Source organism: Hydra vulgaris, chromosome 02, assembly GCF_038396675.1.
Source record: "Hydra vulgaris chromosome 02, alternate assembly HydraT2T_AEP".
NCBI lineage: Eukaryota > Metazoa > Cnidaria > Hydrozoa > Anthoathecata > Hydridae > Hydra > Hydra vulgaris.
In genome coordinates, this window is record NC_088921.1 from 23,260,001 (window position 1) to 23,284,140 (window position 24,140).

The following is a 24,140-nucleotide window of genomic DNA, read 5'->3' on the forward strand; positions in this document are numbered from 1 at the left end:
CACACATATATTCTTTCCAACATTTCAAAAGTCTGCAAAATGAATCTTCCAGCAAACTTGATCCTATACTTACAGAAGTGTTTTTAAATTTGTCAAATTATGTTTTTGAACTTGTATCAAAACCGCCTTTCAGTAAAATCAAACATGCACAAATCATTTTGACATTTTTAGAGGTATAAATGGTGGCCTGTTATGTTTAGAAGTATACATGGTGGCCAGTTATGTTTAGAAGTGTAGCCCAATATTATCTCTCAACCTAAAACATAAGGACAACGGCAACAAATGTGGATTTCATCTGAAAATAAAACAACTTATTATCAAGAAAAAAAAGACTGCTGTCAACAATGCAACAAATAGAAATGCTAATAAATATAATTAAACTTTGTTGAACTTTTATGTGAATTAAAATTTGCATAATAAAGTTCATCAATAAATTTGTAATAAAATTCACACAATGAAGTTCATAAAACAAATAAGCTTATAGACAAACGCATTAGCAAAAATGTTAGACAGAGGCATGTCTGTACATAATTACAAACACAATCAGAAGAAAACAGTTAAGGCGCATATCTAACTTATCACCACATTTTGAGGCTAAAAAGAACTGATTTCTTGAATATTACTGATACCATGGTCCAAATAAAAATACAATGCAAAATAAAATTAAAAAATTTTCAAAGTGGTTTTAATGGCAGTACCTGACATAGTTGTAAGTTGTAGGAAAAAATGAAGTTTGGTGAGAGTCCAATAGCAATGAAGTCTGGGGAAAAAAACTGAATGAATAAAAGTTTAAGAACATAAAAAGACATATGCAGTAAAAGATGAATGCAGAAACTTAACTGAATGCAGAGTCTGACGAGAATGAATTTTGGTTGAAGGAGCTAGAGATATTTTGAGCAGCTACCATAACAGTGTTGAAAAAAGAAAAAGAGACAACCTTACAAACATGGGAGTGTGGCTCAAGCTTGGCAGATAGAGCTGGTTCAATAATATCTACAATGGGTTTTTGAACTTTGTCTAGAAGAGAAAGAGCATTGTTAAAAGTACCAGCCCAAGTCTGATAACAGTATTCCATACAAGGATGAATAAGAGAATTGTGGAGGTAGTAATGGAATTAGGAGTAAAAAAATGGCAAGCACAATGACAAGAAGCAACCTCAGCAGTTGCTAACTTTGCAATGGATTGTATATATGGTTTACATAAGTAATATAAGTATGAGTCAATGCACAATAGAATTGCTCAGTTAAAGCAGTTAGCAAGTCAGCCATAGAATATGAATATCAAAAACCATATTGATAGTCAGAGAGTTATTAGACTCAAGATTAGAAATCTATTCAAGACTTAAGGATCTTACGAGTAATAAACAACTATCTGAGCATTAAATCCAACTTTTGAACAAGAATTGGTTCAAAGAACCATGTGAGACGTTGATGAAATGGTCAAGTAAATACAATGACAAGTTTTCTTTAATATAGAGCAAAAAGAAGACACTTTAAATTCTAAACTTTTTTTTTCTCTTTTTCTGTTGTAAAAAATTAAATTCATTTTTTGATTACGATAATTATATTTTTTGTTTTTTAAATCATTTTTTTAAATAAAAATTTTATTTGTAACTGAATACCATTTAATAATTTTTATGACCATGTTTACAACCATTTTACAGAACCCATTACCCATAATAGCAACAGGTTATCATAGCAACAGGTTATCCATACTGGCATTTTGTTAAACCTGTTAGTTAAAAGATGTATTATTATAATAAAAACATTTAAAAAAAAATACTTATCAGACAGCAATGACACATAGTAATTTACCGAATGAACTTGATCTTCTGTTATTGTACTGTCTATAGCTTCATTTTCACTAATTAACGATAAATTTTCTAAATGCAAAGAACATTTATTTTCACTAATTAACAATAAGCTTTTTAAATGCAAAGAACATTTATTTTTACTAATTAACAATAAGCTTTTTAAACGCAAAGAACATTTATTTTCACTAATTAACAATAAGCTTTTTAAACGCAAAGAACATTTATTTTCACTAATTAACAATAAGCTTTTTAAACGCAAAGAACATTTATTTTCACTAATTAACAATAAGCTTTTTAAATGCAAAGAACATTTATTTTCACTAATTAACAATAAGCTTTTTAAACGCAAAGAACATTTATTTTCACTAATTAACAATAAGCTTTTTAAATGCAAAGAACATTTATTTTCACTAATTAACAATAAGCTTTTTAAACGCAAAGAACATTTATTTTCACTAATTAACAATAAGCTTTTTAAACGCAAAGAACATTTATTTTCACTAATTAACAATAAGCTTTTTAAACGCAAAGAACATTTATTTTCACTAATTAACAATAAGCTTTTTAAACGCAAAGAACATTTATTTTCACTAATTAACAATAAGCTTTTTAAATGCAAAGAACATTTATTTTCACTAATTAACAATAAGCTTTTTAAACGCAAAGAACATTTATTTTCACTAATTAACAATAAGCTTTTTAAACGCAAAGAACATTTATTTTCACTAATTAACAATTAGCTTTTTAAACGCAAAGAACATTTATTTTCACTAATTAACAATAAGCTTTTTAAATGCAAAGAAAATTTATTTTCACTAATTAACAATAAGCTTTTTAAACGCAAAGAACATTTATTTTCACTAATTAACAATAAGCTTTTTAAATGCAAAGAACATTTATTTTCACTAATTAACAATAAGCTTTTTAAACGCAAAGAACATTTATTTTCACTAATTAACAATAAGCTTTTTAAACGCAAAGAACATTTATTTTCACTAATTAACAATAAGCTTTTTAAACGCAAAGAACATTTATTTTCACTAATTAACAATAAGCTTTTTAAATGCAAAGAAAATTTATTTTCACTAATTAACAATAAGCTTTTTAAACGCAAAGAACATTTATTTTCACTAATTAACAATAAGCTTTTTAAATGCAAAGAAAATTTATTTTCACTAATTAACAATAAGCTTTTTAAACGCAAAGAACATTTATTTTCACTAATTAACAATAAGCTTTTTAAACGCAAAGAACATTTATTTTCACTAATTAACAATAAGCTTTTTAAATGCAAAGAAAATTTATTTTCACTAATTAACAATAAGCTTTTTAAACGCAAAGAACATTTATTTTCACTAATTAACAATAAGCTTTTTAAATGCAAAGAACATTTATTTTCACTAATTAACAATAAGCTTTTTAAACGCAAAGAACATTTATTTTCACTAATTAACAATAAGCTTTTTAAACGCAAAGAACATTTATTTTCACTAATTAACAATAAGCTTTTTAAACGCAAAGAACATTTATTTTCACTAATTAACAATAAGCTTTTTAAACGCAAAGAACATTTATTTTCACTAATTAACAATAAGCTTTTTAAATGCAAAGAACATTTATTTTCACTAATTAACAATAAGCTTTTTAAACGCAAAGAACATTTATTTTCACTAATTAACAATAAGCTTTTTAAATGCAAAGAACAAGTAGTATATAAATATAGCGCTAAAAGAACACCAATATTTACACTGGTTTCTTTTTAAAATTTTTGACTCAATCATTTGACTGCCAAAATTTCAATAAAATTTAAAATCTAATTACAAATTATTACATTCAAATTTTTATCATACTTAAGGTAAAATAAAATTTTTTTTGCACAAGTTAAGTTCCCTTAACCAAGAGGTTACTGGATGTTTTGAAGATATAGTTGTTTCTGTGCTCCATCTGTAGTAATTTTTTGCAAAATATTATCATTTTTGATAAACATTAGCATCAAAAACGTTACAATTTGATCCATGCTTGACAGAAAACTATATAGAATGTAAAAAAATGTTCACCCTCCACAGACACACACAAAACATATATAAATCTCGAGCTTAAAATGTACACTGTAAAAAACCTTGTGTTGAAAAGCAACATTTTATCTTGTGTTGCTTTCATTTAACACAAGTTTGTGTTAAATTAAAAAAATATGATTTAAAAGCGCATGCGTTTCCTCGAAGCGAAAATATTTTGCTATTTTCTTGCTGACACAAGTCTTGTGTTAAAGAAGTCTCAAGATACGCATGCGTAAAACCTCATGGAATTTGTATTATTTTCATATAACGAATTTTTTAAATTTACATTACTGCTTTTTCGAAATAAGATTTATAATTTTTAGTTTGTATTTAATTACTTGCAATATCTTCATTAATATTAACTATAAAAAATGGGTTATTTTTTTGTATTTTGTGAGTCCATTTTAGTATCATTGGAGACTGTAAGTGATCTTTTGAAACATTTTCATTATCGCAATGGTATTTCTTTAACACAAATTTGTAAAATTCCTTGCAGACAAGGTGGTTGTTGCAGAACATATGACAGTGTCCATGCCCTTAAAATTCATTTATATAGAAAGCATCCAAGTGATCCTCATCTGGACTATGAAAGTATAAATATTTCTCCTGTGGAAAGTAATGATGAGCTAATAGATCACCAAGGTAATTATACATCAGCACATATTAATAAAGATAACATTCATAATATTTGTTTAAGTGCATTAAATGGGGAAAAGATAAAAGAAATGATTATAGATGTTTTAATGACTCTCAGATGCCGTAATACAAGTGAAGTTGTAATTTAGTATGTAGGTAAAAGTATGCAAAATATTTTATCCACTGTATTTGAAAGTATACAAAAAACAATGCACAATGAAGAAACAGTCGCTAGTAGAGTAAACGATGTCCTAAACGATATTGAATGCGAGTGTGTAAAATGTAGTTTAATTACATCTACATACTTGCAAAGAAAACAATTACAACAAAAAGGGATGGTTGTACCTATTGAAATAACTGTTGGGTTCAGATCTGAAATGTGTCATAAAATTTCTAGAAGTAATGTGATAAGTTATGTACATGAAAATATGCAGTATATTCCTATACTAGAAACCATTTCTATGGTGATTTCTAAGCACACAGTTGATAAAATAGATAATAACATTTATACAAAATTAAATAAATTAACTTGTTATAGTGATGCAGAACAGTATAAAAATCACCCATTATATCAAAAACATCCAGATGCTCTTTAGCTGCAACTATACTGTGATGATTTTGAAACAGTAAACCCTTTAGGTACAAAAACTAAACTTCACAAAGTTTGTGCTGTTTATTTTTCCATAAAAAATGTTAACACAAAGAGATGCTCTAAATTGGCCAACATATATCCAGTAATTTATTGTTTTGCAGCTGATGTTGCAAAGTATGGATATGAAAAACTTTTAAAACCATTAATAAAGGACTTGGTAGCTCTAGAGAAAGGAGTTAAATTGTATATAAACGGAACTTACGTTTGCATATATGGTGCAGTAGTTATGTGGTCTGGGGACAATCTTGCATTGCACCAAATTTTTGGATTTAGTTCAAACTTTAATGCTAATAAGAGCTGCCATTACTGCTATACAACAAAAGAACAAATGCAACACACTTTTTATGACGAAGATCTAGATTTAAGAACTAAGGAACATCACATTGCAGATTATCAAGCACTTTTTGGTGATGCTGATAGTAATAAATTGTCTGGTGTATATAAACAAAATCCCTTGTCAGAGCTTCAGAATTTTTCTGTTCCTGAGAACATTTGCCCAGATTCAATGCATGATATACTTGAGGGTTGTTTACAGTATGAATTAAAAATTGTTCTTCATCGCTTATTACTAATTGATTGCCTGTTGACTATTGACGAATTCAATGGCCGACTGCAAACTTTTAATTTTGGCATTGATAAAAAAAATAGGCCATTGCCAATAACGCGTGAAAAACTTGTTTCTAAAGACAAAAGGTTAGGTATAAATGCAACACAAAGTTGTTGTTTAGGAAGGTTTTTTTGTTTGTTGCTTGGTGATGTTGTAGAAACTGATAACCAGTATTTTCATTTAATTCATTTACTAATGGAAATATGTGGAATAATCTTTGCTCCAAAATTGACTGTTCATTTAATAACTTATTTAACAGAGATGATTAGCGTTCATCACAATTTGTTTACAGAAATATTTTCTGGTCATACTGTTATTCCAAAACAACATTTTCTTATTCATTATCCTACAAAAATGTTACAACTGGGACCTTCTCCAAGATATTGGTGTATGTGATTTGAAGGAAAACATGCTCCTGCAAAGGAGCAATGTCACATTTTGCACAACTTTAAAAATGTTTGCAAAAGTATTGCCTGGCGCCAACAATTACATCTTCATTTGTCAAATTTTGCAAGTATACTCAGTATAGAAGTAGGTCCTGGTCTTGAAATTTTGACTGCTTGCTTACCATTGCCAATATCTGTTTTTAGTGAAATTCCACTTTATGAAGAATGTTTTTGTGCAAATTATGTTATCAAAGATGGTGTAAAGTACATGCCAGACTTTATTGTAGTTTTAGGGCTAACCAAACTTTGTCTCCCACGTTTTGGAAAGATTCTGTATCTACTTGTCTGTGAAAATGAATGCACACTTATAGTTGAAATTTATTTTACCAAACACTATGATGTTCATATTGCTGGCTATAATGTATGTAAAACATCTAAATATAAAGTTGTTAAAATAGACAATTTATTTGACTCTCATGTACTGTCATTGTCAACTGGCTTCAGAAAGTATTCTGAAGAAAGTTTTGTTATAACAAGACATGAATAAATTAACCTGGATATATTACAATAATTTTTAATTTTTGTTATTGATTTGATTTTATTATTGATGAAACAAAATTATCATAATGAAATATTTACCTTCTTTTTTTTCTTAATTATGAATTCATTTTGAAATATTTTTGTGTTTATTCAGGGTTACCATTCAATCTGAAAAACCTGGAATAGCTGGAAATAACTTTAGGCAAAACCTGAAAAACTCAGGGATTTTTTTAGAAAACTCATGGAAAATATATATATATTTTTTAATAATTATGAGCAATATTTTTTTTTTTTAGTTTAAAAGACTAAACTTTTAAATTTTAGTGGCATCTTGTTATTTAAGATAATTTTTGATAATGTTGTTCTAAATAAGCAATTTTTGTTCAAACATTGATGATGTTTATTAATTTTCTTACTTTTAATAAAGGTTTTTTATAATAATGGATGAAATTAATAACTTCTTAAGTAAAGTTCTTCCAGTGGAAGATATTGATCGTCTCTTACCACTTCTGGTAGAGCTAGGTGCTAGTTCAATAGAAGATTTGCAGTTTTTGAACGTTGAAACAGATCTGTCTAATGTGCTACCTCTTCTTAAAAGGCGGAAATTAGAAGCAGCAAGTTCAGAATCTAAGCCTGTTCAATCGCAAAGTGGGGGCCTGATTGGTATGTTAATCCAATTTATTTTTAATAAAAAAAAATTATATTTTTTTGTCATTTTTTTATTGATGTGACATGCAAATAGCAACAGTTAGATATATGATTTACTCTATGATATACTATAGAAACATCTGTGGTAACTCCTGTTGTATGTAACAAATCAAGCGGTTCAAAAAAGATGGTGCATACTTTTTTATTATTTTATTATATTTTAACTTTATTTATATTTTATCTATGTTTATCTTCATTTAAATATATTTAACTTCATTTAAATATTTTTTACATATTTTTTTATATTTTCAGGTTTTATAAATATTTCATCTGAGTTTTTGAATAAAAATTAAATATGGTTGCTAGAAGATTCTATGTAATTTAGTTTTTTATACAGCTTTATAAAACTAAAAAAATCATTTATTGGTTTCTTCTATTAGATTGTGTCAATAATGGATGCAATAAAAAATCACCCTTTAAAAAGTAGTATTGTTATTGTGGCACAGAAGACTGTAATGGATGATCGCTTGCATTGTCTTCTTGTCAAAGTAGCTTGCTCATACTTAATTGATTGCTACGGAAAGTAAGTTTCATAATAGTTTTCATAAGTATATATCATTATAATACATGGTTATGTAATTATGTTAATAAATTATTTATGTACCATTAAGTATGTTAATTATATCATGTAGTTAATTTAATTTATTATAATTGACATAATTACATAGTTAAATTAGTAACATAATAATATGCGTAAATGTATATAATATAATTACATAATTGATAGCTAATAACATTTATGAAATAACTATATATTTGTATATATTTAAATTAAACTTTAATAATTTCTACAGCTATCCTCCACCAGAGCATCAATTAGCCATGGCAAAAAGTATTGTTTCAACTTTTAAGTTTAGGGCATGTCGAAGCGGAAATGGGCATGTAAGTTGTTTGTTTTTTTCAATTATGTAGTAGTCTACACTATTATTATGGAACCTAATATGTGAAACCTATATTTAAGGAAAAACACAACCACTGCGCCAGGTTTACATGACCTCATTCTAACTTTTATGTCTCAACAAATTACCCTTGCAGTATTTATTAAAATTCATTGTGGTGATAACTTGTACTTAAATTAAGCAAAACTTTAAAAAAGAAATCTTCCATTAACATTTGTTTGTTTACTACTTAGTTCACAAAATTTAATAATGTTATATGATTAATTTTGATAAGTTTTTTTATTGTCTTCTAATTACAGATATGTATTTTACAAAATAGGAAGTATACTACTGTCCAGGTACATCGAAAGGTTTTCTGACTAATCGTTTTAGAGAAATTTATCGTCGTTATCCAGCAGATATAAAAAAATACAGTTCTCGCAATAAAAAGAGTATGTTAATTTTTTAATTTTTTTTTGTTGAACAATTATATTGGAGAATTATAATTTTTTTGTTGAATAATTTTAATTTTCTATATATTTTATAAAAAACACTTTTTAACATTTGATAACTTTATAAACCATTTATTAACATTAAATTCATAACAAAATTGTATTGATACATATAATATTTTAAAATAAATTAAAAGTTTTAACACACGTTAACAGTTAAACACATAACATTTTAATGCTCATGTTAATGCCATTTTTTTTAAATTGCAAAACTCCCCCTACGAATAGGGAAGGACGTAAAACAGGTTTTATACAACTTTAATGTAATAAAGTATAAATATTATTTTTATAGTTTTATATTTTATGTGTTCTTTAAAAATATTATTTGTTTTGTAATACTTTTTTACTGTTAGGTAATGAGTTTTTTGCTGTTGGAGATGGCTCAATGCAAATAAACAACGAAGAATATGAACTAATAAAGACAAAATTGATGCATCTTGTTTATACAGACCGAAATGAAAATGAGATAGTAGAACTTATGAACAAATCACGTTTATGCAGGCAAATATGGATCCGAAATAATTCGCCAACAGCTAGTATGATTCTTGAGGAATTTCCAAGATTTTTGGACACTCCATTGTTGGTAAAAATTTCATTCTTTGCTAGAAATTTTTTTTTTAGGTGTAGTTTTTAGGTTAAATTTTTGCATTATATAAAAAAAAACATGTAGCATTTGTTTGTACTATTCAGTTAGATGATGAATTCAAATCCATTAATCAAAATTATGTAGAAAATGTTCCAGTTTTATTGGAAACAAAAATTTCTAAACAAATAGTTGCATACTGCAAGCTGACTGGCAAATGCATTGACATTATAGGCAATACAGATACAGAAGGGAATAGCAATACAGGTAAATAATTTTCAGAAAATCTCAAACGAAAAAGTTATATTTATAAAATCTTGTTTTTATCTATGTAATTTATAATTTTGTTTAGATGCATTAGTACTAAAATCGTTAAAGGCCCTTGTTTATCTCTTGCCAACTATGGGAAAATATCGTGTTTCAGCAAGTGCAGCAATGGTTTTCCTAATTGAAGAACTAAAGGTAAGATTTATTTTTAAATCTCAATAGTTTCTTATATAATAATTAATATACCAATAGTATATAGTTTTTAATAAGTATAAAATTCAATTATACTAACTACTGTTCAATCTGCTATATCTTGTTATTTTAAATATTTGTTCGATTTACTTCAAAAATAAAATTTTTATCAAACTTTTTTAGGATGGCGAGACTCTTGAAATGTTTTTTAATCGCTCAAATGCAAGACAGCAACCTTTCATTTTGTCGTGTGGATTGTCTTTTTTCGTTGTGTGTGATGGAAAAGCAATTATAGTAAAACCTTCGAAAGTTTCTGTTGCCTTTGACTATCTCTTCAAGTCTTTTTTCGTTTTTTAATCTTGAATATCCAAAGCAAATACAAGTTTTATATAATTTCTTTCAAGAATTAGTTTATAAACTGCCTGGATCTGTTGCCAGCACAAAAGCACGTAAATTATTCGAAGAGATTTCTCATATGTAGTATATTCAGCTCGAAACATTTTTATCAAGAAACGCTAAAGCCTTAATATATTTGCCTATGCAAAAAAATTTTGGTGAAACTATTTAAGTTAAAAATATATTTTTATTCAATTTTAAAAATATATCATATTCAAACTAGATAATATATTATTTAAAATAAATGGATAAAGTATATACTAATATATCATGTAAATTTGGTTCAGATCTTAAAATGAAATTTTTAAATATACTTTTTGTATTCAATTTCTTAACAAAGTTTTCAATAAAATGAAATTATACCTCTATTATAATTTATAACTTGAATTAGCAATCATCGCGGCTTTTTTTAGTAATTTAATTCAAGATTGCGCAGTATGGAATATGTCTTAAAATGAGAATTATGATCTAGAAATAAACCAAAAATTAACTTTGCGATTAAATGCGAGATTATGAAAAAATTTCTACACAATGCCTTGTGTTGTTTTTTTAACACAAGGCATTATGTTGAATTAACATCATCTTGTGTTGTTCATATATGACAAAAGTTTTGTGTTGCAAAACACACAAGCTTGTGTTGTTTAAACACAATGTTTTTTAGAGTGTATTACAAATATTATAATATGTTACAAAAAATAACAATAATAATATTAGAAACCAATAATAATCAATATAATATAAATATCAATTTATCCTCATTGAATCTTTTCATTAAACTTTTTTATTTTATTTACTCATTCAACTAAAATCTTAACTTCTCATTAACTTTTTATCTACTAACAACACTAACTACACTTCTACTAACAACACTAACAACACTTTACTAACAACACTAACTACAATTTTACTAACAACACTAACTAACTTCACTAACAACAACTCTTTTTCTTAGACTTAAGAAATACTTTTAGAGTCTTATTTAGGTTTTTAGGCAGTTTCGTCTGTTTTATTGTAGTATCAAGGATAATCTACTGTTTATCAAGATGCTCAAAGAGATGGATCCTGATTATGTGAAACTTCCATTAAAGGGAAATCTTTAAAATCGAAAATACATCATGGATCATTCATTCATTTGCAAATAAATTTTAGTAAAGTAAAGATAAAGTAAAGATATACCCAACAAAGTTTTATTTTAATTTTTTATTTTGTATATTCAGATTTACTCCCAACAAGGCTGCAAGCAACCACTATTAATTTGGGAGTTATTAGGAAAGAAAAAAAAGAGTTATCAAGCAAGGAAACAGTTGATAGAAGACTTGAAAAGTTGTAGGTTGTATGAGTCAGGAAAACATGATGGGAGAGAGTTCCAAAGAGTTAAAGTAGCGGGAAGGGGGAGCTAGACGAGTAAAAGTTTTAAAAAAATGCAGGGACAGATAAAGCAAACAAATAAGACTTTGCTAAATGACAAGTCAAGCGAGAATGAGTTTCAGTTGATGGGACTAGAGATGATAACTCCTTTGAGCAGCGACCATGATAGTATTTGTAGAAAATAGAAAGAGATGCAACTTTACAACAATGGGAAAGAGACTCATGCTTAGCAAATAAAGCAGGTCTAACTATGTTTACAATGCGTTTTTATGTTTTACTTTTTGTAAAATCAAGTTCCAATCTAAAACATTCTTAAACATTTTGTCCTAAAACAACATTTAGCAACTAAATAAACTAACATCAACTTGGAAATAATAGCACTAACATACTTGTGTACTGTTTATCAATTTTTATCATACTCTTTTATTATGTACTATTATATTACATTTTATATACTTTTATAAGTTATATACATTTAACCAACATTAATAAGCTTAGTATGCATCTATATCAAAAATATTTAAAAAAAATTCAATTATCAAACCTTTTATAAGTAGCTGCCAAAACTCGTCCTTTAATTTTCCACATGTTTCCTCTTTCAAGTCATATAAAAGGGCATTATAAACTTTAGACATTCTTTTCTAAAGATAGAAAATATGATAAAGTTTTAGACTTCATAAAACAATAATTTAAAATAATTTTTTTTTTAAAAAAAAGAAATAATTGTTAAAAGTATAAAATGCTATATGTTATACTTTAAAAGCATAACATGCTATATGTTATACTTTAAAAGTATAATATGCTATATGCTATACTTTAAAAGTTATGGTTTTTTTCCAGCAATTACATAATACCTAAGAAAAAAAGGTAAACCTTATTTCTATCCAATAACACGTTTATAAATATAACACTTTTTCTAACTATAAAACATATACCCCGTCATCTCAAGGGTAAGAAAAATAAATGTTACATAAAAACATACAGCAATGCTTTGTTCTCTAAGACTTTTAGTTGCTTGGATAGCTTTTACAAAATATTGAGATAAAAAAGAGCTGAGAACGAGTTTCAAGATGCTTTTCCTCATTTGTTCGCACACTAAAATAATAAAACATAAACAAATTTTTTAATTTTTAACGAATCTTTTAATAATTAATATCAAATGATAGAGATGGATATAATAATGAAAATAAAGAGAAAACAAAAATAACAAAAGTATGTAATAATAACATAAATATTAACAGCGCTAATAATAATGACATAAAACCACAGAAAAAAAATCCAAAAATGAATAAAAACCTTCTTGTTTATTTTAATAATAGAATAGCTTTCTTTTGTTTAAGTTTTTTTTAAGTGTATTTAACTCCCCAAGGATGCGCAGACAACTTCAGTTGAGGAAACCATGGAAACCACTAATTTTTTTTTATTATTTACTTTTTTATAATTGTTGCTACAACGCTTTTATTTTGACATGAGCATTAATTAAAAAGGCTGCTGCCCAAAAAAACAGGTTAAGTTGGGTACTAAAAAGGATGTGATGTGGATTTTTCACTACACTACTAGTAGTGGTGAAACTAGTAGTGTTGTAGTGGAACTACTGCAGTTCCACCACACCACAAATGCAGTTTCACTACACCACTACTGCAGTTTTTTGCAAAAAAAAACTATAATTATAGAAGTTTTCTAAATGATATTATAATATTAATATTTTAAGATCACTTTAATGTTATATAAAAATAAAATAAAAAAAGATAAATCAGAGATTCTTATACTTAATGCCATTAGTAAATTAGGAATTTTCAAGTCAAAAACAAATATATGACTAATGTATAATATGTAAAATAACTAGAAAATATCCCAATCATCCCATTATGCCAAACATTGTCATATGGTGTCAAACATCATCAAATCATGTGCAAACATCATCACATTATGTGCAAATCATCATTACATCATGTGTCAAACATCGCCATATCATGCGCCAAGCATTGTTGATTGTGGCAAACACTGTCACATGTGTTTTTTAAATAAATGAAATTAAACTAATATCTTCATTCCTACAAAATCTAGACTTCTTTACAAGACCTGACCATGCTCTTTAACTAGCCTTAGTGATTGTGTGTTAATAAAAGTTGATTTACGAAACACCTGCTCTTGAATAATTGCTAACCCTCACAAGTTCTTTATCATAATTAAATACATTTATGCAAAATGATAATTTTATAGATAATTATATAACAGTTATTAAGATAATTGAGCTTTTTTTGTTGTCTGAGATGGGTAACTTTCAGACATGAAGCACACTTCAAACATTTATAAGTTAATGTTTATGTCAAATAAGGAAAATTTGTAAAAAATTAAGATGACCAGAGCCTGGGAACAAATAGAGCCCTAAACTCTTTGCCCCCCCCCCTGCCCTTAATGTGAGGGCAACGAGTTTATAAAATTTTTCTTTTTAAATCTCATGTGTGCTCTTACATTGCTCATTCTTGGTTCTACCTGTATCCAATCTAACTCTACCTTCCTATAACCACTTAATATAATACCACAATACATAATTACAAACTCATTGCATTTCCGCATTTATATCATATTAAATTCCATACAATCATGGTATTGATTTCCATTGAGAGAATCGAGAAAAACAAATGCTAAAAACTCATCCTCTCTTTTTCGTCTATCCTCCCAACTTGTCTCTCCTTTACAGAAGCAACAGGGTGTGAATAGGCCAATATTTTAAAGAATAATTGTAGAGTGGTACAATCAGATTCAAGTGGTAGTGTAGACTAGTGGTAGTGCTGCTCAAGTTTTTTAATTACCAGAAAGGGTTAAACTTCTTGAAAAACAAAAATCAATATTAGCCATCAAAAGCAGAATAAACATAAAATTCAATGTAAAAAAAAGTTTCAATTCAAAAAATAACATTTAGTGTACACCAAAATAAAATTTTGGTAAATTTGGTAAAATTTTGGTAAATTAACAATAAAAAAGAACAACACTGAAGTTGAATGAATGGGAAAAAAAGAGCAACACTGGAATGAATTACACCAGTGATGCCAGTAATACAGTGATGATGATTAATTATAATAATTATGATAATTACAATAACTAACAATAACAATAACAACAACAACAACAGTAACAGTAACAACAATAATAACCTACATTTAAAACAAATGATAATTCTTCAAGATGAATGACCTAAAAAAAACAATGTATGACAACAACATTAAACAAATATTACCTTCAACAAACTTGTCATTGTCAGCATTTTCTATTAATGTTAAGAAATCATTAACTGGATCAGCTGTTCCTACCTTCAAAATAATATTAGTTATAAAAAAAATATTAAAAAAAATATTTTAAACAATTTGAAACTTACAATTAATAGAAAAAGAACTAACCTCCTTCAAACATGACTTCGTTAAACTTGATAAAAAGTCTTTAGATTCATTATCTTCCATATTATTAGCATTATATTCTGTATCCTTAATTCTATTTTAAAAAATATTAAAAATTTTGCTTCAATCCTATTAGCATAATAATTATAAAACATAGCAAAATAAATTTTATATCATTTTGAAAAAAAATTCTTACCCACCCTGTTGGAACATGTTGACATTTTTTTCTTTTTGTTTTAACTCTTGCAATGGGAAATTTTCCTGTGCAAATAAAAGAATTACATCATGTAAATCAAATTAAGATAAAATTTCAATTTTTTATTGATATAATAAGTTATTATGATTGAATATATCAGCAATGCAATGACATTTGACATACAAAAACAATTGACATACAAAGTTTAATTTTATATTAAACATTTAATAACACAAGTGTAAGAGCATACAAATTCTTTTAATAAATAATAATAAAATTTGCAAACACTGGTTAAATATATAAAAAATATAAAACTTAACTAATTTAAAGAATATATAAATAAGTTATATCAACTGCTAAACTAAAGAAATAATATTTAGTATTTACCATCTAGTTGCTTAGCAATACAATATTAATTGTTTAATTACATTTTTATGGGAAAAATGAAAAAATTATTTAAAGTTGTTGGAGGTCAAATTATAGTATCAGATTATCAAAATAAATCATCAAGATAAATTTCGAAGCTTGTAAAAGTATTGCAACCTTGTGTAACTAAGACAAAGTAGATATAGAGCTTCAAAAATGTCAACTGACATATTGGTGAGACATGTAAAGAATGCTATTGATAAAAATCCCAAGCTTTCATCATTTGGAATCAAGGAAGAATTACATTATAAAAAATATCCACCTTTTACAATAGTATGGGGTTACTTCTCTTTTGTTTTTATGAACTATCATAATATAAATATTTTTTTTTAAATTCTTACTTTTGGAAATAGCAGCAATGTAAGAAGGAAAAAACTATGGGTATTGTGAAGCATAAACTAAAACTGACCAAAAGAAATGGAATGAAAGAAAAAAAATTTTCAAAGTAATAAGAATAAAAGAATTTCTGTAAACATTTCCAACAAAACTTTAAGAATTTAATTATTTTTCATTGTTGTATTGTAAGATTACACCACTAACATTGTTAGATTACATCACTAACATTGTGAGATAACATCACTAAAATATATCATATAACCTCTTTATTGAATGTTACCTTGATTATACTTGCTTGATCTTGTGCATTAGCTAACATCTCAGAAATAACTCTCAATGAACTAAATAAAACTTATAAATTGTATTAAAATGTTCATAATGGTAAAATAAATTGATTTTTTCATCACAAAGAAGAAAATCGTAATTTATTAATTTAAAACTTCCTAAATTCTAAAAAATAAACTAGTTTTTAATGTTTTAAAAATATTGAATAATATAGTCTCAATAAAGATGATAAAATCTAAATTATAAATTTTTTTTTTTTGCCACCTTTATTATTGTTCTCTAAAAAAAATTTTAATTTCTCATTATTTTTCTCATTCATTATAATAATGTGAAATTGAATAGTAGGAAATTAAACAAAATGAAATTTGTTGAAAAAAAAATAAATTTCTTCAAATATAACTTCTTTTAAACTTTATGATTTGATTTTTTGATTTTATCTTAATTACTTTATAAACAAAGTAATTAAAAAAAACAACAGAAAAACAAAATTTTTGCTTTTCTGTTGAGCAAAACAAACGTTTAAATAATTCTAAATAAAATACCTAAAATTGGAAAAACAAATGTTTTATTTAAATTGCTAATAAAAATGTAAAATGTTACATTTGTTTTTCAAAATTTTAAGTAAATGTCTATGTCAAAAAGAAAAGTTTACAAACTATACTTTTTTTCTGACAATTCGTTGTTAAATGTTTGCATGTTTGTCAATTTTGTCAAACCCTGTTTCTTAATTTTGTGCCTAAAACTGTTTTAGGTTGAACATTAGGTTGGTTAGGTATTCTACAAAATAGAGTGTTAAGATAATCTACAGTACAGCGTGCTCAATGTTCTTCAAAGAACAAAGCAATATTAAATTAGTTAAAAATCACTTATTAAATTTTTTTATTTTACAAGGTACTTCATCATATGAATGCAGCATTAGAAGCACACTGATGATGCCATCCTGAAATAGGTAGTTTGTCAAGGCTTTAGTACATAAATTGACTGACTATTTAGGTAGAATATGCAAGGGGTGCCGCTACATCAACTAAAGATTTGGGTTGGGGCAACAATTTTTTTTTTCATTAATTTTTTTTTTTAATGATAAGCTAAATGCACAAAGATAACAATATATGTGTGTGTGTTTACATATACAAAACTGTAAAAACCAAGCCCAAAAGAGCTATTATTGCAGGCCTGCTAAAATTCCCTGATAACAATCAGAGGGTTTAGCTTAAAATGTACTCCGAAAATAGAATTATAATATTGCATTTTAAAAGATTATTACCTGTTTAACTACAAAAGCTGCCCAATCAAATGAACTGATCATCATTGAGTTGAAAAGCAAATGACTATTGCAATTTATCACTTATCTAATGCATAACAAAATGCCTCAGCGGAAGAATTTAAATTTGTCTTCATCTAGACTGTACTCAGTTCTGAGTACATAGAGTACTGAGCCATCTACACAAAGATTTCATGCAGGCAACTTTAATTTTACAGAGATTATTTAGACATCTATCCTCTCCTCTATCAAAAATATCTCAGTTCATCATTTATCTCTCTTGTTCAATATCATCTACAACTCTCCATATTGTGCTATCAAAAGTAATTTGGGTCCTCCTCTCCACTCCTCTTAAGTCCTCGACTCTTACTGCTCTCCACTCCTCTTAACAATCACCTGCTCTTTCACCTGGAAATAAAAACTAATTTCTAACAACAAACTGCTACATTTCAATAGCTCTACATTTATTTACAGGGTTGAAAGATATGAAAAAATTGACAGAGAATTCAACAAGATTATCATCTACCTTCAGAGACTTAAGCATGGAACGATGATTCAACAAATATATGAATGTTATTTTTAACTCATCCTACAAAGTCACACAAACCATACTGCAAAACACAAACAAATGACAAAATGACAAAAATAACTTATATCTTTGATTTGTCTTTAGAATTTAATGTTGGCAGACAAAGCCAGCTTAAAATAGAAAATAGCATCCCTGGTTCATGAATATAGAGAAACAAAAATGTAGTCAAATGAATGAGCCATTCTTCTCTGAACACTTGAACTTGCTCTAATCAATGACAAGCACAACCTGAAAAGATTTTTTTGTACATAAATAGTAAGCATTATGTAATAAATCAATCTCATAGATGCATATTGCAAGTCGCAATGAGATCATTAGCTCTGGCAGAATTACAACAGCCAACTCACTTAACAATCAATTTAAAGTAATTTTAGCCATTTTCCCTCTGTGATCTTTTAATTAACTTAAGCTCAACAGCATAAAATTAGACTATCAGGCCCCTTAACAATTAACAGGTCTTAACAGGTCTTAACAAGTCATTTTTGGTAACACTCAGTCAAACAGGCAAAAGATAACATAATTTATTCACTGTTCATTACTGATTTAATTTGCTTGACATTAAATGGCATGTTTTTCCATATTGGGATTATTTAAAAATTATTGGGACAATTAAAAAAACTTCTGTTAGTTTAGTTTTTTTCTCCAAAAAAAAAAACTAACAGAAATTTTTTTAACATCTTCACTTCCAACAACTTTTGGAAACATCTTCACTTCCAACAAGGATGCAAATAATCACTATTAGAGTTAAAAGTTACTGAAAGAGAAAAGATGAAGTTTATAAAGCAAGATAATGATTGACAGATAACTAAAAAGATTGAAAATTATATGAATCAGGAAAACAAGATGAAGGGAGCGAATTCCAAACAACTGATGTTCAAGGAAAAAAAAATAGATAAATAAGAATTTTTGGAGCACTTAGGAACAGTTGCACTGAAAGGATGAGACTTAATTGAATGACGAGTAACACAAGAATGAACTTTAGTAGATAGCACAAGAGGCGCTAGCTCTTTAGAGCAGCACCCATTATAGTATTTATAGAAAAGAGAAAGAGAAGCAACATTATGACAATGTGACAATGATTGTATGTTGGCTGCAAGAGCAGGTCCAACTATGTTGACAAAGCATTTTTGCACCCTGTCAAAAAGAGGAAAGGAACCATTCCAAGATCTGCTCCAGATATGGCGACAGTATTGTATACAAGGACAGATTTGAAATTTATAGAGATAAAGATCAGAATTAGGAGAAAAAAATGGCAAGCACGATAGAGATGCAACCTTAACAGATGCTAATTTTGTAATAGATTTGATATATGGTTATCAAGAAAGATCTGATGTAAGAGTTAATCCTAGAAGATAAAGGGTAGATGACTCATCAAGTACATTATTGTTCATAAATATAGCAAGATCTAGATCATTGCAATAACGATTAGCTGAAAAAAATTGAGTTTCATATGAGTTAAAGTTCCCCAGCCACTGAGAGCCCCATGCTGTAGCATAAATAGAGTTGCAACTAAAAAAAAACATGCCCGTTTTTTTTATAAAAAACACGTTTTTTTTGCAAAATAAACAGGCCTGTCCTAAAAACATGTTTTTAATGGTTTTTTTTGTTTTTTTTAGGTGTCCATTAAATTTTATATATCAATTATCCTTTAAAAAGTTACAGTGTCAGTAAACCTTCAAAATATACATGTTTTTTATTAAATGTAATGTATTTTACCCTATATAATATTTCTTACAAATTTATAGAGTTGCAACCCAAAAAAAACGGTTTTTTTCTTCTTAAAAACTGTTTTTTATAGTTTTTTTTATTTTTTAGTTTTTTAGTATTTATTAAATTTAAGATATTAATAATACTTGAAACAGTTTCAGAGGCATTAAACCTTCAAAATATGAATGTTTTCTATTAAATAAAATGCATATTTAAAAAAAAAACAGTATTAAATATTAAAAAAAAAATTAAGTAATTTTTTTTAAAAAATCTCAAAAAAACTATACTAGTAGCTACTAGTTAATTGTAAGTATAACACTATTGAATGAATGAAATAAAAATGTTATTTCAGCAGTGTTATTTCATTCATAAAAATGAATGAAATATCACTGCATTGCAAAATACAAAAATGAACTAACAGTTATATAAAATTTACTTTAATGTTTTATTTACTTTTGTTTATTACTTTTGTAAAATTTTAATAGTTTATTTCTTTATTTTATATATTTCAATTTTAAACAGAGTGTAAAATTGAAATTTTAACTAGTTTTAATTATTGGAATTTAAAATTGAAATAGTTTGGTTTGTTTTGAAGATTTAATTTTGTTTTTTATAAGTTTTTTTATTTTGGATTCATTTGAGTTTAGAAAATTTAAATCATTTTTTTCAAATGTTTATTCAAATTGCAATTAGATAGCTAAAATTTTATTTATTCAAAAAGTATTCAAGTAAATAAAAATAACACAATAACTAAGTTTGTATAACTAATGAAAAAAACTTAATATTAAACAATTTTAAAAATATTGTTTATATTTATTTAAAAAAAAAAGAAATCTAAAAAAAAAAATGCCAGGCAGAAAGAAATGTTTTGTAGCTACATTGTTCAATGAGGCACCTTTAGAATCTGGAGGTTCTAAAATTCAACAAGTTATATGCAAACTTTGCAGCTCAAAGCTATCAAAAAATGGCAGTCGAATGACCGAGCACATTGCAAAATGTATGAAATGTGGAGATCAAATAAAAAACAAATATTTGAATGATATGCCTTTTAAACAAAAGAAAGTTCAAACTGAACTATTGATGGAAGAAGATATTCCTGAAAACTTACCTATTCAATGTATGGAAAAAAAGGAAAAAATTTTTATCATCTGCTATATTGCAAATTCCAATTGAGTCCTTCTTTCGAACCCCAAGCTGTTGTGGAAACCAAAGTAGGTCTACAACCCCAAAGTTTGGAGACTGTAAGCCAAATAAAACCAATTCAGATAAGCCTCCCTTGAAACGATTGCATTCTTCAACAAGAGTTCCATTCACACCTCAGAAAAATAAAATTGCATCCTACATTTTCTTGGACAAAATGACTAATGAACAAATAGTAAGAATTATATTTAGAATATTTAATACTTTCAAATATTTAGCAAACTTTATTTAGTACATAAGTAATTTTTGTAATAACAATTTTTGTAAATTTCATGTTTTTACAGGATGAATCGCAAATGGATTTAGCCCGCGCTGTCTATGGTACTGGGTGCTCATTAAGAGTTTTTGAAAATAAACTATGTATAGACAGCTTTGCAAAATTGAGACCTGCATTTAAATTACCTAACCGTGATATGTTGTCTAATTCCCTACTTGAAAGGGTTTATAATGAAACCTCAACTACCGTTAAAGAACTTGTGGGAACTGCTTTAAGTGTAGCAATTTTGTGTGATGGGTGGAGCAATATCAAGCAAGGAAAATATGATTTAAAATAGTAGGACTATTTATCTACATTCTGATTTGTGCACTAGTATAGGAGTATCCAATACCTAGATACTTTTAAATGTTATATAACAAAATTATGTAACAATGTAAGCTACACATATATAATTTAGGTGCATTCTAACTTCATGTGTATAATTCATAAATAATAAAAATCAGTAATAAAGATAGATTTTACTATTTACAGGAATGAAGGAATCATTAATTTTGTTGTAACGATACCTCAACCTATATTTTGGACCAGCATAGAAACAGGTAGTCTTTTTAGATTAATTTTAGTTATTATGTCTTCAGAATTGTCAGATAGCAAGTTTTATTTTATATTCTCCAAAGTTGTAAAGTTTTTCAAAAATATTTAAATTTTTATAGTTTATTATAATTATTAAACGTATAACTCTTTATTTAGGCGCAGAAAGTCATACTGGTGAATATATGGCAAATATAGTTTAAAAAAAATTATGCGATGTTGGACCTATGAAAGTTCTTGGTGTTTGTACTGATAATGCAGCCAATATGAAAAAAGCATGGCAACTAATAGTTACTGAATTTCCTCACATATATCCTTATGGATGCCTGGCACACCTTAAATTTAATTTTTACTGATGCGAGTAACTTGAAATCAATAGCAGATTCCCAAAGAAATTGCACAATGGTGGTAAAAGGGATAAAGAACTTTCAAATTTTATCAGCTTTGTTAAAACAACATCAGCAGATATCAGGACAAATCATTCAACAATCACTAAAGCTTCCAGTAACAACTAGGTTTATTAAAAATTAATTTTATAATAAAATTAAACATAAAAACATAAAAAATAAAACATAAAAAGTATTATTATAAATTTTTAAAAAATTTATATTACATTATAAATCATAATACTTAGTATGGAAATAACATTAGGCAAATAAATATTTAATTATAAATAAATATATTCTTCAGATGGGCTTCAATTATACATTGTATGGAAAGTCTTCATAACAACAGATTAGCACTACGGGGATTAGCTATTGACGATGAAGCAAAATCTCTTGCTAAGCCTATTCAAAATCTATTGCTGTCAGAAGTGTTCTGGGTAAAGTGGATGGGTTTATCAAGTTATTAAAACCAATAGCCATAGCCATTGCAGCAGTTGAAGGAGATAAATTAAGTCTCTCCATTGTTGCCAAAACATTTTCAGATTTAGAAAAGTCTTTTCAGGACAATATCCTTTGCAGTCCAATTCTAAAAAGCGAGGAAAATGCTATGATGGAAATAATTGCCAAAAGAAGAAATTTCACATTCGAAACATTCATCTTGTTGCAAATTTAGTGGATCCACGTTATAAAGGATGTCATATCTCTGGAGATGAAATGGTGAGTATTTTCAGAATTTAATCCTCATTTAAATTAATTGAAAAAAAAGGAAATTATATTTAAAATGAATTAAGATGCCTTATTTAAAACATCTTCTTTAGATTGATGCCATTGAAACGCTACATAAATTAGGAAAAATGGATTCTTCTATTAAAGAATGTGATGACAAAATTTTGGGTGAGATAGCTGATTATAGATCAAACGAAGGACTTTTTGCAAAACCTTTTATATGGGCTTCAGTAAAACATTCATCTCCTGTAAGTTGGTGGAAGGGAATATGTTGCTCTTGTGCTCCAATACTATCAAATATTGCAAGTAAAATTTTATTACTTCCACCAACAAGTGCTGCAGTCGAAAGATCATTTAGTAGACAATCTTGGATCCACAATCAAAAACGGAATAGATTAACAAATGACAGAGCTTCAAAATTAGTATTTATATCACATAATTTACAACTCAAAAATCTAAAATGTAATGCAGAATCATCAACAAGTCAAAGCCAAGAATTTTTTCTGGACAATGGTACTTCACAGAGTTTAGAGTCAGAGGTATCAAGTGACTCTGAAGAATACGGATTTGACTTTACAATAGAAGACCTTAATGAACAAGAAAGCCAGAATACAGAGTCTTTTGTTAATTAAAAATAAATTTTTCAAGTGATGTACTATATGTTTATCATATATCATGTTACTATTATATATTGTATTACATTTATAATAAAAATAGAAATTAAATAAAAGTAAATAATTTTTTTTAATCTAAAAAAACAAAAAAAACTATAAAAAACAAAAAAAACACAATTAAAAAAAAACGGTTTTTTTTGCAACTCTAAGCATAAATGATATCCTTTTCAAGCTCTAATGCCCCCTCCAAGTAATTAGATAGTGTTGGTTTCTTATCAAGACAGGAATAAATGGAAGTATTGTCAGCAAACAATGCCACCTTATAGGTGACAGTTTCAGGGAAATCGTTAGTGTAAATTAAAAAAAGTATAGGGCCAAAGATAGAACTTTGAGGCATCCCTGAAGTTACAGGAAATGAAGTGTGCTGCCCATCGAGGACAACTTTTATACTACGGTTGGTAAAAAAGGACTTAATAGTCTTAAAGATGTTTTTCTTTACAAGAAAAAACAAAAAAGAAAAAAAGGATCAAAAAAAGCCACACCAAAGTTTTCAAACATTTCACTTTTTTAAGAATTAGTAAAATAGAATAAACTTAGGTACTTTTAAAATTAA

General features: G+C 27.0%; 2 protein-coding genes and 1 long non-coding RNA gene across 4 annotated transcripts in view; 2 read left to right on the forward strand and 1 right to left on the reverse strand.

The window, feature by feature from the left end:
• Positions 1-24,140, reverse strand: part of LOC100208923 (X-ray repair cross-complementing protein 5) — a 70,863-nt gene that overhangs the window by 3,999 nt on the left and 42,724 nt on the right. Inside the window, exons 19-25 of one of the 2 annotated variants that reach the window (XM_065790327.1) lie at positions 16,232-16,292; positions 15,190-15,254; positions 14,997-15,087; positions 14,837-14,909; positions 12,578-12,690; positions 12,140-12,236; positions 1,815-1,882 (exon numbers count right to left, since the gene is read on the reverse strand). In XM_065790327.1, coding sequence (XP_065646399.1) covers positions 1,815-1,882; positions 12,140-12,236; positions 12,578-12,690; positions 14,837-14,909; positions 14,997-15,087; positions 15,190-15,254; positions 16,232-16,292 — 568 coding nt within the window. Of the gene's footprint in view, positions 1-1,814; positions 1,883-12,139; positions 12,237-12,577; positions 12,691-14,836; positions 14,910-14,992; positions 15,088-15,189; positions 15,255-16,231; positions 16,293-24,140 lie in introns of both variants that reach the window. The other variant, XM_065790329.1, reaches the window with a different exon arrangement.
• LOC136076448 (uncharacterized) lies at positions 9,729-10,321 on the forward strand. Its single transcript, XR_010636279.1, has 2 exons — positions 9,729-9,834; positions 10,015-10,321. It is a non-coding gene; the product is annotated as an uncharacterized LOC136076448 (long non-coding RNA).
• Positions 22,796-23,559, forward strand: LOC136076449 (uncharacterized). Its single transcript, XM_065789832.1, has 2 exons — positions 22,796-22,904; positions 23,006-23,559. The coding sequence occupies exons 1-2, from the start codon at positions 22,902-22,904 to the stop codon at positions 23,543-23,545; spliced, it is 543 nt and encodes a 180-aa protein (XP_065645904.1). The 5' UTR covers positions 22,796-22,901; the 3' UTR covers positions 23,546-23,559.